The 15,018-nt window shown below is 31.7% G+C and overlaps 1 protein-coding gene across 2 annotated transcripts in view; it reads left to right on the top strand.

Moving 5' to 3' along the window:
* The window catches only part of LOC109621166 (multiple epidermal growth factor-like domains protein 11), a 131,982-nt gene extending 117,017 nt beyond the window's left edge, over positions 1–14,965 (top strand). Inside the window, exons 25-30 of one of the 2 annotated variants that reach the window (XM_066069305.1) lie at positions 8,897–9,034; positions 9,257–9,391; positions 11,871–12,014; positions 12,150–12,200; positions 13,210–13,315; positions 13,631–14,965. In XM_066069305.1, coding sequence (XP_065925377.1) covers positions 8,897–9,034; positions 9,257–9,391; positions 11,871–12,014; positions 12,150–12,200; positions 13,210–13,315; positions 13,631–13,808 — 752 coding nt within the window. In that variant the 3' untranslated portion in view covers positions 13,809–14,965. The remainder of the gene's footprint in view (positions 1–8,896; positions 9,035–9,256; positions 9,392–11,870; positions 12,015–12,149; positions 12,201–13,209; positions 13,316–13,630) is intronic. The other variant, XM_066069325.1, reaches the window with a different exon arrangement.
* Positions 14,966–15,018: the final 53 nt, after the last annotated feature.

The raw sequence follows: 15,018 nt of genomic DNA, 5'->3' as shown, positions 1-15,018 counted from the left end.
AGGTGGAAAGACCTAATGATGTGTTGATGATATCAGTCTATGGTATACTGATATTCAGTTGAATGGGAGAAAAATAAAGTAGTCTAGACGAAACATCTCTTAAATTGCTTTTTACTCTGATATATCTACAAACAACACAAAACGTGAAACTTTAAGACCTTTTGACGAAAATTTACACTCGAATAACCAAAACAATGTTTATTGCAGATTGTTTTCTGAGAAAAAAATTAGATAATTAAATAGCTAAAAAAGTTATTAAGCGAAATTGATACGGAGCGGAAATAACCCTGTATACAGTTTGTCGTTTTTTTATTCGTTGAAATGAAAGATAACTTTTTCATAATAGTGTGCTTGAATTTTCTTATTGACTTATTGCTATTCATTCCTCATTCAGTTAAGACAGATGGATACAGCATTTGAGTTTGATATGTTGATTGATCGAAATACTGTGAAATCAATAAAGTTCGTGGTGGCTCAATTTTCGTGGAATTAGTGGATACCCTTCATCCACGAATTAACATCCTCCATGAATTAATAAATTAGGGTAATAAAGTCATATTTCCTTTGCAGATTGAACAGAATACACAAAAATACGTTCCCACGAACCTGTAAAATTTAAGCAATCCACGAAAATTGGCCCCAACGAAATGTAATGGTTCCATATTAGCAGGTAATCGATGTAACACAAAGTGAAATCCATGTTTAATACCAGTCTCGTTCCACTACATTGTGAATATAGTGCAATTTCATTGGCTTTAAGAGGGGTGGATAGTCATGAACGTTTATTTTTAGACAATATCTATCCCCTCAAGAAGAAGAGATCTTTATAAAGATATTAGAAATTAATATTCATTATTTTGAACCTTAAAATTTGTAAAAAAAATTTACCATGTAACATATTTTGCGTCTATTAATGATATTGAATTATTCAAGGTTGATAAGATGGTTGATTTGTTGATCATTTAATATTTATTCGTTTGATGAGATATTAGCGCTTCTGATTGGTCGACAAATTTATTTGATAGCTGCATCCATAAAATTTTGCCGGGTCTACTTTTCTCATCTGTTCTAATTCAACACGATATATAGAACGCGATTTTCCAAAATAAACAATGTCAACAAAAGTGTAAAGTTGTGTCTGTTTAATTGTCAGCAAACAATATACAAATTTATACATATTAAAATTAAAAGTCTCACCTTCAAATATAAACAATACTATTCTGATCTAACACTATTTATAGAGGGGAAATTTTCCAAATAAACACTGTCAACAAAATGTCAAGTTGTGTTTATTTTATTGTCATCAAACAAGATACAATTTTATAAACATTACAACGTGGAAGTTTAACCCTCAAAAATAAACAAAACACATTATTTGATCACGAGATAGAAAATTAAACGTCTTCTCACGATTTCGTCTGCTTGAGATCAATCATTATTATTGCGAGGCTGGCTGATTCTTTTCTAAAAGGATTATAACGAACATATAGGCCTATACATTTTCACTGTAACACTGCTGTTCAAATTTGGTAACAATGATTTGCAAATTTACACACGTGCATAATCGGTCACCAGAATAAGCATCGTAAAGCAATTAAAGCCCTGAGTATTGCATGAACTCCTTTGGTGCATTCCAAGCGGCAGAAATACCATTTGAGTACATCACTGGCTATCTAGTTTACACAACGTTTATAAAAGTGTCTTATACATACTTTTCTTTGTCGACATATCAACTATTCGTCCACGATCGCCTCTCCTTGGATGGTAATGTCCAGTTGCATTTTCCAGCGATTTCACATGAAAGCCAGTTTAATAACGAATCTTTCTGCACAGTAAATAATATCACAAGTCATCGCATGTATTCTCCTTTCGTTTTTAATTCAGTCGGTTCAGATTTTAACTCACTATTTGTGTTTAATCTATTAAATTCAGCTCAATAGCTCTGCATCAGCTGAAAGTTCATCCATTTTGAATATTGTTGAAAAATGACCGGAAAACTTTTTCTACATTTCTTAAATCATACAACCTTTTATAGATCTACGTTACAACGATGTTGTATGTTTTAACATGATGTGTTGTCATTGCCTTTAATATTTTACCTTGCCCGAGCTTATACTGTACATGCACACCTCCTGGTAATATTCTTTTGTACATATAAGATCAACAGGACTGTAATAAATATTTGTTTGCTTGTTGTTTAAAGTGTACCAAATGATGACAATACTCTTGAGTCGTCGCATGTTACAGTTCCACAAGACAAACGTTTGCTGTAAGTGTAGTTATTCCAAGACTAAATCGCCTCTGCATATGCATAAAATTTAAAGATAAAACGTTTTCCTTCACGTCCTTCTGATGTTTACTTCCCATAGTACTCCACTTTTGAAAGTTAAAGGAAAACAAATATACAAATAGTTTCCTTGTTGCAGTGAAAAAATATTTTATAACCATTAGTGGCTTGCATGTTAAAAATTATTATGTGAAGCCTATGTAATACTCGTCAGTGTGCAGTTTGTAGTTCACTCCCGACCGTATTTGATGACCGAGTTTTACTTACAGAATGATTCCCTCTTCCTTAAATAAGTAATAAAGATTGTTTCACGCCCTGAACTTTATGAACACCTAATAATCTTTAAAGAATGATTGATTATTCCGTGAATAATCCTTATTAATCATATTTTAATATTTATAACTTCAGTGAAGGTTAAAATAGAAAACTGTTATATAACGAAGTTGAAATGTGATTGAACAATGCGAAGATGTATACCAAAAAAAGTTTAGAATTTGGTTGAAGTTAGAACAGGTAACCACCGTCTTTCAAACGAGCTATGTACACGTAGATAAAAAAAGGTAAATGAAAGGTAACATGTGTTATTTGTAATGAAACTGCAGAGTGCCTTATAACTTTTTGGAATAAACAATGTAAAAGTTATTTTCAGATCGTCAATTATTTTCAATTTTAACAAAGAAAAAATAGGCAAATCCAAATGCCCTAAACTTCCGTAATTTGATTATTATAATGAAAATTTTGTTTATTATTCTTTTAACCAGAAAAAAAAAATAGTCTGTTCGTCTTAATATTTATCGTTCTTCCAACTTACTTGTTAATGTGAATATAATGTACAAATATCCTTTTTGTGTCTCTTTGAAGTTTTAAGAGAATATAAACAAATGTAATTTATGGTAATTTAATCTCTAAATAACTGCTTAAATATATATGCATAAAATGACACACCATGCCAGAAATATCCATTACCAAACACAACTTATGTACAGGAGGAAGACTATGATCACGATATCGATACAGCTTTGTACACGGATATATATATATATATATATGTAAAATATATTCTCTTTTGGAAGAGTTCATTTGGTTGCATAACTTGGTGGAAACAATGGTAAGATTCTTTTCTGGTAAAACTTTGATTTAATTCAAAATAAAAACAAATTCTAATCACTGATCAGAATTTTAATTTATATTATGAATTCATTTACGTAGTTTTATTCCTTGTAACTACATTTTACATGTATATAATATAAAACGTTCATACTTAGTTACAAGCTAAGCTGATGTCGCTAAGGTATATGTACATGTACGAGTTTTAATTATTACAAATTCAACCAAAACTAAATTTTTATATGATAATTTTAAAAGCGGTATAAATACGATATTCATATCCATTTTAAGCTGGTACACGCCAATATTTACATTTACCTGTGTCTTTGCCTTTGATATCACTACGTATCGATTTTGTACTATATAACCATAATATAAATGACGCCAAATTGAGGCACCAGCGGGGTATGCTTATTTATATTTATATATTTAATCATACGATGGCTTAAAATTAAATAAATATAAGAAATCAGGAATCATTCTTTGAATATTATGAGGTGATAATTTCGGTCGGGGTGTGATCAAATCTATCATAAAGCCCATTGGGCTTTATTGGATTTGATTACGCCCCGACCGAAATTATCACCTCATAATACTCAAAGAATGATTCCTTATTCCTTATTTAAACCATACAAAGCTAAGTTACATTTAAGGTGTGTTTTACAATTCATTAGCGTAATGTGATATGAGTTTAATATACTTTAAACTTTTTTTTTCGATTGCAGGATGATATGATTTGGCTAGTCATATTCATCAAACATTTATGGACTGTGAATACATATGGTGAGTAAATGAATTGAAAAGGATTTATTCTTAGTATTCATCTACTAACATATCTACCAATATCCATGCAGTGATATTTAGTTTAAACAATGTTTTTGAGTTTACCCATTGCAGGTAAAAATAAATGACAAAGTTTACAATAAGTTGGGGGAACAAGCCAGAAGGCTCATATTAATCTATCTCTTAGGTAAGAGAAATAAAAGAAATGCAAATTACATTTGCAAACAAACCCCAAGAAAGCTTATATAAAAAGCACATGCAAAATTATAATGAAATGGGAACAAAATACAGTTTGATGTAAATTATTGGAAAGTTCGAATTACGTATGCCAAATTTAACAGTACGCTAATCCCACAAGCGTATATCCACATGTAAAACTAAAGAAAACAGTACAATATGTAATGAATAAATAGTACCACTTTAAAAAATATGTGAATCATCTATATATTGAAATATGCTAAATGGTTTTGCATGGTTTACATTTTAAGAAAGGATCATTAAGTAGGAATCAGTTATCTTTTATATAGCAAAATTTCGAATAAATGACACTTTTCAAAACATACAGTTTTTGAATTGCGTGACGTTTCCAACAAAAATTTTCAAATAACAAGGACGTTTGTTACTTTTTTTTAAATGGACGGGATCGTTGTCGCCATTTTTATGCGATATTTATTAATCTCCTTGCGGAAAAGAGTTTTCTATAAAAATATTAAAAATGGGTGAAATTTCAAAGTTAAATTATATGGTGTGTATCTTTTTTAAAGAATATTATATGGCTAAACAATATCTTACTTTTTAAAGTAGAACTGAAGGGTAATTTTTTGAAAGCTTACCTTAGAGTTTTTGGAAAATTGAACGTACCAAGTGCATTCAATCTGGGCTCTTTAAGTATAGATCGCATATCTTCCATTGTGAATAATTGTCATTTGACATTGAATGTGCTCCAATTTCAGAACTATTTGGCCCTCATTGAATAAATATCATTTGTTTTAGTGAATAACAATGAAAGATCCATTGATCTGAGAATATGAGGAATAAGACGAAACACAATGCAAATAGACTTTTTTTTTTTTTAAATCAGTTGATTAACAAGCACAATCTTTTTACGAACACAATTTCAAAACAATGTAACAAATACATTTGAGATGCGCTGACTTACTGACACAAAATGAATACCACTAATATTCATATATAGAGAGAAAACTTGGCATGGTAATCGTAATGACGCAATCCATTATTATACAGCTGCCCTTCATTTGGAAACATATATAAACTGAAGTATTATTTGATACTGACAAAGTCCGGCGTGTAAATTTACATTTAAAAAAGACGGAAGCTCACTGTTTTTAACATGCAAGTGTGTATGTGAGTACTTTGGGTTTTGTTTAGTATAGTAACTGGCTTGTACAGGGAAATATAAACTTTTTTTAATATTCACAAGTTTTTATCAGTTTTAGGAAATTGCTACTGCTTGAACAGGAATGTGTTTTCTGCTTAAAAAAATTGCTAATTATAAAAACGTTCTTTTTCAATATTCATTTCCGTATTTCACAAATTCACCGACATTTCATATCCCATGTTTTATATTTTAAAGAGAAGTGAAAGCTTTCTAGTACAATGAATTGTTTTGAAGATATTGTTATCGACACTTTTCTTACCGCATTTAAAAATTATATCTCTTTGTGTGCCTCAAACACGGACCAATAATTTAAATTTGTAGTTATAAGTAACATTTATGATTGTCGAATTTTGACAAATTCTACAGAAAACATAGCTCTGACTAGACCTGCCTGGCAGCTTTATCCCTTTCACGGCACACCGTGGGCAGCAACCTTGGCTGTTGACGGACGTCGGTCAGATTTGTCCGCCAGAGGAGGACAGTGTGCGATATCAGCAAATAGTAGATCAATAGCAGAATGGAGGGTAGATCTGGGAGAAGTTCGAAACTTGCATCACGTTTTTATACAATACAGGACGGAAAATGTCGCTTGGGGTATTTATTGATTTTCTTTGAGAGAGTAAAGCCTGTTTACTGTAAATTATATATCTGGTGATTTTTTATGTTCAACGTATCTTTTAGTTCAGTCAGAATACATGTAACACAGTATGTTGTCATTTGGTTAACTAAAAGGTGACTGAAATATAACTTAATGGCATAGTTCTGTTATTTAGAGATATTTTACAGACCTGCACATAATTAGTTATTTAGGTTCAATCAAGGGTGTACGGGGATTTACTCCGGGTTGCATTCCATACACCTCGAGGCCGAAGGCCGAAGGGTGTTTTGAATACAACCCAGGGTAAATCCACGTATACCCGTGATTAGACCTGGATAACGAATTTATTTCCTATGTAAACCAAATAGATTTGTTTCCCATGTCCAATCAAGGAGTTATTACACTTTCAAGATATACCATTTAAGCACTGATGCATTGTGAAATCAAATGTAATGCATTATGACGTCACGCTCTTTATCTTTAGCTCAAGTCGGGATAACGGTAATATACATCCGACTTATAGTCAATCAAATCGTGTAAAAAGCTACATAGGAAATAAATAATGTACCTTTCAGTTGACTAGAATTTACAGCTTTATCCTGTGCTAAATATACGGGAATCATATCATGGTTACAAATGCTAGCAACAAATTATTGATATTCATAATGTGTAAAAATGCGTTTGTTAATAACCCACGTATTGTAACAATACTATTTGAGGGATTTACAGTACCGATCAGACCCAACCTAACACCAGAGTAAACCCCACTTTCTTGGTTTACATTTTTGAAAATGTGGGTCCACCCTGGGTTTACTTTGGGTTTACTCGCGGTTTACTTTGGTTTTGCCCGAGAATTGGTTTTGGGGTCAACTTTACGCACTGATGTGTGAAGCAGACCTATCATTTATCTTACCATCTTACTGTCTGTAATGTCTGCCCCTTGTATGTTCCGAATAAACATGTAATTACTGTGGGTTTACTCTGGGTTTACTCAGGGTCCACTCTAGTAAACCCGGATTAAACCTAGAGTAAACCCAGAAAATAAACCCGAAGTTTAGTTGGGGTTTACTTTCTGTTAGGTTGGATCTGATCGGTACTGTACATTAGTTGATCGCGGTTTAAACAATTTAAAATTCACAATACTTCAAATAATGTATACCATTACTTTGAACAATTAAATTATACAATTTATCAAAATGCTTTCATAGAATTGGTTGCATTGTTGTTAGAATAAATCAATGTGATGAAACTAGTACTCTTTTATAACACGTGCACCATTACATGACAACTGGTTAATGTATCTCTTGCCTGAGTAGTTTTTTTAAACATAAATAATGATCAAGTAAAACGATCAAAAGACAAAGAAGGTTTTTTGGGGGGTTTTTAATATGCCATTTTTCGTGTTCACACGTCAACACACACTTCTTGAATTCAGAGTCTTGAATTTGTATTTTTTGAAAGACAACCTTACACAAAATTAATATACTAGACCTGTAACTATACTACACTAAAATAAGTTATTTGTCGGTGTTCATGACCTTACAGATAAAAACAACGCCCATACGAATAGATTCTTGGGATTTTCAATCTACGTATCGAACACCACCTACAGAAAGGACTGGAAACTGTGTTTCAAGGACAACAACTATACCAGAGCCACAATACCCAATCCTTTCAATGTTACGTGCCTTATTCACGGGAGATTTGTCATATACTACAACAACAGAACTCATCGTCCCTTCCCTGCTGGGTATTCTACCTACGCCTTTAACGATCTGTGTGAAGTTGAAGTTTATGGTAAGAATCACACGTAAAAAAAATTGCAAAGCAGATTTAGAATGTTTTAATAGGTGCACCTTATAGGTTTTTAATGCATAGTTTTATAAAGTGTGAACTTTTTGAGAAGTGTCAAAGCTAGTGTTGCAATGTGTGAATATTAGGAAAAAATTTACGAATGAATTCGTTTTTAAGAGTATTTCTTAACTTCTTCTTTTACTCTATAACAGACAATGTAATAAACAAATATGTTTATTATTATTTTGAAACATGGATTTTGATTTTATTTGAACTTCGTAAAATCATTGTGAACAACCAACCTTCAGAAGTTTAGATGGTTGTTGTACTAACTATGAGCAGATCTTTGTATAAATATATAAGCGGCCATTTAATTTTCAAAGTTTAAATATGGAACTTGTCTTTACTTAATGGGAGTTTATGGCTAAACTTGTACCTGAAATGTGTAAGACGATAGCATAGGTAATTTGATGTTTACTTCAATTTCTTCAAAAAAACAGTTTGATTGTCTAAAATTATGTATAAAATCAATGACCTATGTTTAAACATTTTATAATGAAATGTCATCGTCCACGTTCATTGTCATGCTTTTAAGTACATGTACAGAGAAAGTATAATTTTATTCCAACAAAGAGATGCTTAAAATTTAGGTCAGTTAAAACACACACAGTTTTAACTCCTTTAACAAAATCTAAACGTTAACATATTATATATTATCATGATGTAATAAAAATAATATAATATAATGAAATATAATATATATTAAATATAATATAATTTAATATAAGATAATATAATATAATAATTGTACTATTAAGACCATTTATATTTAGGAATCTTCAGTTTTTAGTATGAAAATCAAAAAATATAACCACAACCATTAAGTCGGTCTATTATGTTGAGTTATATGTTTCGGTTTTTTTCATAGGTTGTCTGAAATTAGGGTATTACGGAGAAAACTGCTCCACCCCCTGCCCAGAAAACTGTGAGAATGGAGATTGTGACATTGTGGATGGGACCTGCATTAGCTGTGTTCCGGGATATAGAGGATCTATGTGTAACAAAGGTAAACACTACATTTTTGTTTTCTGATAAAGGTTCATGCAAGCCTTCGATTTGTTTATGGCATAGACAAGCTAGCATATACATAAATATCTTTTATTTTGTTTAATTTCACTTCAAAACTTCTTATTAGTCATCTCGGGAATAATTACAAATAGTATAACGATTTCATCACTGGTTGTTTGAAATTGTGTTAATAAAAGCTGTTTTGCGTTGATTTTAACAGCATGTGAAGGCAAATATGGGATGAATTGCAGTAAAGTTTGTGGCGCTTGCTACGAAAAAGAACAATGTGACTACAAAAATGGTACTTGTCCAAGTGGATGTGAGGACGGGTATAAAGGGAGACAATGCAAAACTGGTAACGAAAAAATAGTACACTCAGGCTTATGTAGAATGAACACACACATTACTGTTGTAGGTACAATTCAAATAGACTTCATTATATTCTTACTAAATTTCAAATTATGTGAATCTTTTGTAAATTAAGTAATCCAATTTAAAAGCCAAATAGAAAAAAATGCTAATATATGAAGAATTTTAATGGTCATTAATACTTATGTTTAAAATATGAATTTAATTGAATGAAACATATTGAATATACACATGCATTGAAGAACATATATCATGCAATGTAGGCCGGATGGAATGTATGCCTGTATGTAGCTTAGACATTTTGATCCATTTTCTATGATTCTGATGCCTGTTCGGCAGAGTGGGTGCTCGCGAGCACTCATCAAAACGTGTGTCACAAGTAAAGAGAGTTCTGAAGATCGCTCGCAAGAACCTGTTCGCCTGAATACGCAAAACGGTCTCCTTTTGCATGTAATTTTTTTTTTCACTAAACCTCTCTAATTAACTTTCTTTCCTTATCTAAATTTTACACGACATCTATTCTTTTTTTAAAATAGGAATTCCAAATATATAAGGAAAGAATTAGACATTTAAATTTCATAGTAAAAAAAAAAAGTTAGGTTGATTTAAGGAAGTTACATGAAATTCTGATAAGCCCATATCTATTTAAAATCTACTCACTTAAAGCTATATCTCATTAACTTTGAGCATTATTTGATAAATTATCGCAATCTGACCTTGTAAATAAAATATGATACAATGTGATATTGTCATGTTTTTAAGTGATAAAAACTCTATATATTTGTTTCATCACTGTCTCCTTAATGTTCATCCAGCTTCAAGTTTTTGTCAATGATTCCAGAAATGATACTATGAGATATTGTGTCCGATAAAGCTCGGACTTTTTAGCTCACTTGAGCGGAAAGCTCAAGTGAGCTATTCTGATAACATTTTGTCTGTCGTCCGTCCGTCCGTAAACTTTTCACATTTTCAACATCTTCTCCAGAACCGCTGGGCCAATTTCAACGAAACCAGGCACAATGCACCCTTGGGCAGAGGAGATTCAAAGTGAAAATTAACAACCACACCCTTTTACAAGGGGTGATGATAAGGAATTATTGAAAAAAATTGAGAAATCTTTAAAAATCTCGTTTTCAAGAACAATTTGGCCTGGAAAGCTGAAACTTGTGTGGAAGCATCCTCAGGTAGTGTAAATTCAAGGTTGTGAAAAGCATGACACCTGGGGGTAGGGTGGGGCCACAATGGGGGGGGTGTCGAATTTTGCATAGGAATATATAGAGTAAACCTCTAAAAATTTTCTTATCAAGAACCAGTTGGCCAGGAAAACTGAAACTTGTGTGGAAGCATCCTCAGATAGTGTAGATTCAAAATTGTGAAAATCATTACCCCCGGGGGTAGGGTCGGGCCACAATGGGGGTCGAATTTTACAAAGGTATATATAGAGAAAATCTTTAAAAATCATTTAGCCAGGAAAGCTGAAACTTGTGTGGAAGCATTCTCAGGTAGTGTAGATTCCAAATTGTGAAAATCATGACCCCTGGGGGTGGGTGGGGCCATAACTTGGGTGTCGAATTTCACATAGGAATATATAGAGTAAATTTTTTTTTAAATCTTCTTCTCAAGAACCATATGGTCAGGAAAGCTGAAACTTATGTGGAAGCATCCTCAGACATAGGAGTATATAGTGAACAGTCTTTTAAAATATTCTTCTCAGAAACTAATCAACCAAGAAAGCTGTTACTTGTGTGGAAGCATTGTCAGGTTGTGTAGATTCAAGTTTGTTCAAATCATGATCCCCGGGGGTAGGATGGGTTCACAACGGGGGGGGGGGCATACTTTTACGTAGGAATATCTGAAGAAAAATCTTAAAATCTTCTTAAAAAATTATTTGCCTAGAAAAGCTGTAACTTAAGTGAAAGCAACTTCAGATAGTGTGGATTCAAATTCGTAAAAAATTAAAATTTTGAGGAGTGGGTAAGGGCCACATTGGGGATCTAGTTGTACAATGGAAAGCAATTATTCACAAAAACTAAAATGTTATCATGTATGGTTTCTCTGATATGCAAACATTTTGACATACTGCTGATTCTTTAAAATTGTTTAGACTTTAGCCCCCGGACGATTCTTGGGCCTCACAAGGTGTTAAGAGTGTGTCGTAGGTTTATACACCGTTTATAAACAATTGTTTAGGATCTTTTTGAGAACTGCAATGCTCAACAAAATATGACTATACAATCATCTGGAACTGGATTATAAACACAAGAATGTGGGGGGGGGGGGGTGGACTTTTATTTATACAGGATCTACACGTAATATTCCACATTGTCCACATATTTTTATTATGAATCCATTAAGCGGATTTTATCATGCCTATTGTTGCTCAGGTGAGCGATGTGGCCCATGAGCCTTTTGTTTGAAGTTTGTAAACGAAGTTTGAAATCACATTTTTTTACATGTAATGTCAGTTTGCAACAACAACACGTATGGACCTAATTGCTCTAGGACATGTGGAGATTGTCTCTACCTGTACGGAGAAAAATGTAACCACGTGACCGGTCAGTGTCCTCGTGGATGTGCTTCCGGCTTTCAAGGAGACCTTTGTGTTGAATGTACGTTCATTTCATAAATTCAACTTATTCAGTATCCTTTGTGCATGCGTAACATTTTATCTCCAAACCATGAGAAAAACTCTGAATATCCTCACTGTAAATATTATTAGCGTATAATGTCATTTTTTTATTCAGCAAGAGATGAAGTTAAGAACGAGACAATGGTTGCATGGCCAGTGTATAATGGTATGATTATTTAAGAGCATTCATGTAATATAAAATGTAATAACAATATTCCAACTCGGAAAGTAAATCCATTTGCTTAATATGTTTTAGTTTTGTTCATATGAAATCAAATCAGAATGTTACATCATTGCGTTGATTAAAGTTTGCTAGCTCCAAATTACTAAAGTTTTTAAGAAAAATCAAACAAAATATGTAATAGAATATAAAATATAAAAAATATGATGAAATCCATGTAACGTAAAAATAGATATATATAGATAGATAGATAGATAGATAGATAGATAGATAGATAGATAGATAGATATATATATATATATATATATATATATATATATATATATATATATATATATATATATATATATATATATATATAAACATGTTTTAATATAATGTTCTAAGAAAACCAGTTAGATACTTTTAAATGTCTTCTCAATGAAAACCTGTTCATTTATTTGTAGCATTAATATAAAAAATTAAGGAATTATACAAGATGTATGTACGCTAATAATTGAAGTTTTTGAAGTTTTTGTATATGTGTTTACTATTGTGATTAATAATGATAAAAAAAAATGAATTCACAATTTATTTTAAAAAGCATTGAGGGCAGTTATCTAAAACACCGTAAGGTTATCATTAATTTTACAAGAGTATTTCAAATATTGGTTAAAAACGAGAAATTTGTTATAGATACGAACAACAGAAAAGAATAAACATTACATATGGTAAAAAAAGAAAACATGTATACATAATACATGTAACATATAACATAAACCGATATTGAATTAAAAGAAATGTGTACTGGTTCCTCGTAACTTAGCCAGGAACTAATCAGTAAAAAAAAAATTAATCTTAAAATGTAAATAAAAAACATCGCAAATTAACAAACAAATACACAAAAACAATTGGACTAAGATGAATAAAAAAAAAAGGAAATATCGTTCAACCATTTCATATGTACATGCCACTATATTGATTAGAGAAACTTATATATGGTACTTTTTTGCAGCACATGGTCCACCCGTTTCGCAAACTACAGTTCAAGTTCCTTTTTATTCCATCGTCACCGTTGTCGTATTATTTTCAGGCAGTGTTGTTCTCAACCTGATTTTCATGTACGTTATATACTTAATCGGATCTTGTTTCACTTACAAAGGCTCGTTGGCCAACGTTTTAACCTTCAGATCTAGCAAACATTTTAGATATGATTTGTTGAGCAAAAAACTTTTATTTAGTAAAGACAAACATCCGTACAATTTTTTTTTGGAATTTGGATACTTTCCTAAATGTTTATATAGAGATCTTCTTACATTAGATATCAATATAGTTTAAACATGGTCACGATCTTCCAGATCTCTCTTGTGTTTCTGTTTATTTGTAACATTTGGAAATACCGTATGTCAATATTACAAGTATTACTTACCTTTTAGATCCAGAAAAGCACTTTTAAGATGTCGCAATCGAGACAAAAAGGTGGACGAATCTGTCGAAATGTCGGATACATATGTCTACAGTATTTATGTTCTAGAAAACGGGTGTGCCGCTCACCAAGAACTGGAGGATTTTGACAAAAATGAAAACGATGATATATATACTTATGTAGAATAGAACTGGAATTATACGGGATATATGCTTATTATGAAGCTAAGTGCTTTTAAGAATATTTGTTATGTGACAATTTAAATACAATTGTTTAGAAGACAATTGTTCTTTTTTCTTTTTTAAATCTTACTTTGACACGACCAAAAGAACATATTGGTATAATTAATTCTGTTATAATGTTAATCAAAGCACTGAAAAGCGCTAACCCAGCCTGGCTATAAAGGAAATTTACTTTGTGCAGGCTAGGTAAGAAAAGAGACATTCCTTGAAATGTTTGCATATTTTCAATTGAAATCAATTGAAAGTTTCCAAGGCCAGAAGGGCCAAAGTGGCGTTGTTTATGTACTCATCAATATTTTTCCTTATTCAATTTATGTTTGATTAAGAAACGAGAATTTAAGTTCTCTCTTTTTTAAATATTCATTATGATTTATTATCTACACTAAAGTTAATGAAAATGAAGGCTGAACACGACTTGTAAATAGACAATTGCCTTAAACATGGTATACAAAAGCATTTAATTTAAGTTCACTTAATTTCACACCTGGATCTTGTGTGCGACGTGTAAAAGACATTTGTTTGTCTAATTTTTGCACTTTTATATTGTTGTTATACGTGCATTTTCTTAATAAGTTTATTGCAGTGACCATTATAATTGATGTTTCGAATTATCTTGTGCATATGTATTGCATTTAGCTGGTATGTTGTTGCGTTTATTAAATAACTTAATGGCGAGGTAAAATAAACGTCCACACAGGTGAGATCTACAATAAAAAGTGCAATTGTTTAGTCAGTTTCTTATATATGTGCTGGGGGGAGAGTGGCGAGTACCAAAAACAATGGGGTTTCTTTAAAAGTCGTCGTGTTCAGCACTTAAAGGTGGAAAAACACATCATCACAAAATTGCTGATATCTGATCGAAACGCCTCTTAGTTTATCGACAGCAGCACAGTGTCGGACTTATGATCCGTTCATCCTGAGTTTGAATCCTGCTGGGACTTATATGTTGCTTCGTACTGAACTGAATTATGATACATGTATATTCATGGTTTTGTATTACCCCAAATTGCTAATTTTGTGCTTTTTGACATATGTACAGTTTTACTTTTCATGATATATCTATATTCTGTTATATTTTCTTTATTTTGCTCTTTTCTTTTTTGTTTTGGTTTTTGTTTTTTGGTTTTTTTGTATCTTCAATTAAAAAAAAAAGAAG

This window comes from Magallana gigas, chromosome 1 (genome assembly GCF_963853765.1).
Source record: "Magallana gigas chromosome 1, xbMagGiga1.1, whole genome shotgun sequence".
Taxonomy (NCBI): Eukaryota; Metazoa; Mollusca; class Bivalvia; order Ostreida; family Ostreidae; genus Magallana; species Magallana gigas.
Note: the sequence above shows the minus strand (reverse complement) of the source record. Positions and strands in the feature narration are given on the sequence as shown.